This window comes from Notothenia coriiceps, unplaced genomic scaffold, assembly GCF_000735185.1.
Source record: "Notothenia coriiceps isolate Sejong01 unplaced genomic scaffold, NC01 NC01_scaffold00038140, whole genome shotgun sequence".
NCBI classification, from domain to species: domain Eukaryota; kingdom Metazoa; phylum Chordata; class Actinopteri; order Perciformes; family Nototheniidae; genus Notothenia; species Notothenia coriiceps.
The window spans coordinates 1-1,277 of record NW_011370841.1 but is presented as its reverse complement, the minus strand read 5'-3'; the positions used below and the strand labels follow the sequence as shown (position 1 = coordinate 1,277).

General features: G+C 41.7%; 1 protein-coding gene across 1 annotated transcript; it reads right to left on the bottom strand.

Moving 5' to 3' along the window:
- On the bottom strand, positions 1–1,271 carry LOC104967998 (putative N-acetyltransferase 16). The gene is made up of 2 exons (XM_010797535.1): positions 1,136–1,271; positions 1–482 (listed from the first exon to the last, which is right to left on the bottom strand). Exons 1-2 carry the CDS (start codon positions 1,243–1,245, stop codon positions 254–256), a joined length of 339 nt encoding a protein of 112 aa, XP_010795837.1. The 5' UTR covers positions 1,246–1,271; the 3' UTR covers positions 1–253.
- Between the last annotated feature and the right edge of the window lie 6 nt (positions 1,272–1,277).

Sequence of the window (1,277 nt, the reverse complement as noted above, 5' to 3'; positions counted from 1 at the left end):
ACATTCGTAGTTTATTAAATGTTAAGAGACCCTCAGACGCTGTTTATTGCAAGATGTTGCGTTTTGCCCCTGTGGGGTTTAACTTGTTTTGTTTTGTAGAACCTACATTTTGTTTGTCTGGTTTCTACCTCCTCATTACAAAGGGTTGTGTTTTTGTGTAATTGAGTTGTGTCCACTCCTTGTTGTTTTGCCCCTTGTCCTTATTGCTTTCTGGCTCCAACGTTTCCTTCTCCTCTCCATCCACCTCCCGTAGCTAGATGACGTCTGACTCCAGCACGCATTGCTGGGTGTACTCCTTCACCAGCTCAGCGTTCAAGATGTTGCAGCAGAATTCCATCATGGGCTTCCAGAGTGGGGGGTCCAGGAACACCTGGCACATCACGTGACCCGTCAGAGTGGCAATGTGGCGCTGCAGGTGGCACAGGAACTGCTGTCGGACAGGATCCAGTTCCTTACCGAACATGTCAATGTTCAGGGAATACCTGGTTGAAAAGAAGTGTCCTGGTCAATTGAGTGAAAATGCTTTCTTGTTCTACAATAACTTCTGGAAGTCTTAACCCTCCTGTCGTGTCTGTTAGTCCCCCCTTACTTTGGTGTTCCCGGGAAAATGTGTCCGTTCTGTAACTTTAACTTATCTTACATTGAAACAAAAGCCATTAGAAATCACCACATTTTATTTAACACCCTGTTAAGATGCAAACAATGTCTCAGACTTCTGGTTTACATGAATGGGTGTGTATTATCTGATGGATGAACAGACTCTAGAGTTACCCATTCATTTCCTATGGTGGTCATTTTTGACTCGGAACACCATCATTGTTACAAAGTTAATTAAACCACTCAAAATTGAAAGAAAGTGGTGATCAGCAACTTTATATGTTCAAATGCCGACTGTGGAGGATATCCTAAGGTCTTGACGCAATCAAATATAAAACACAATATTTATGATTGATGAAATAAGTAATCATTCCAATTTGATCCGAACATGAGAGGAGGGTTAAAACCACTATGTATATAACAAATTATCAAATCTGGCACCAATGGTATTATTGTAAGACAACATTATTGCATATTTTTCTGCACAGTAGTTGTCCCTGAATTGAAATTATTATAATAAGAAAGAAAGAAGAGTTACCAGTCATCTCCAATGGGCACCCTGATAGGGAATGTACAGAGGCTGGTCACAGTAGGGTTGGCCACATCATCGACCATCCAGTCGATGTCCTTCTTCAGTAGAATAGCCATGTTACTGGGTAGAAGCTTGAATGGCTGCCAAT

Coding starts and splice junctions, on each gene's coding strand:
- LOC104967998 (XM_010797535.1), bottom strand. CDS start 1,245: ATGGCTATTCTACTGAAGAAGGACATCGACTGGATGGTCGATGATGTG. Junction 483..1,135: donor GTGCCCATTGGAGATGACTG/GTAACTCTTCTT, acceptor CTTTTCAACCAG/GTATTCCCTGAACATTGACA.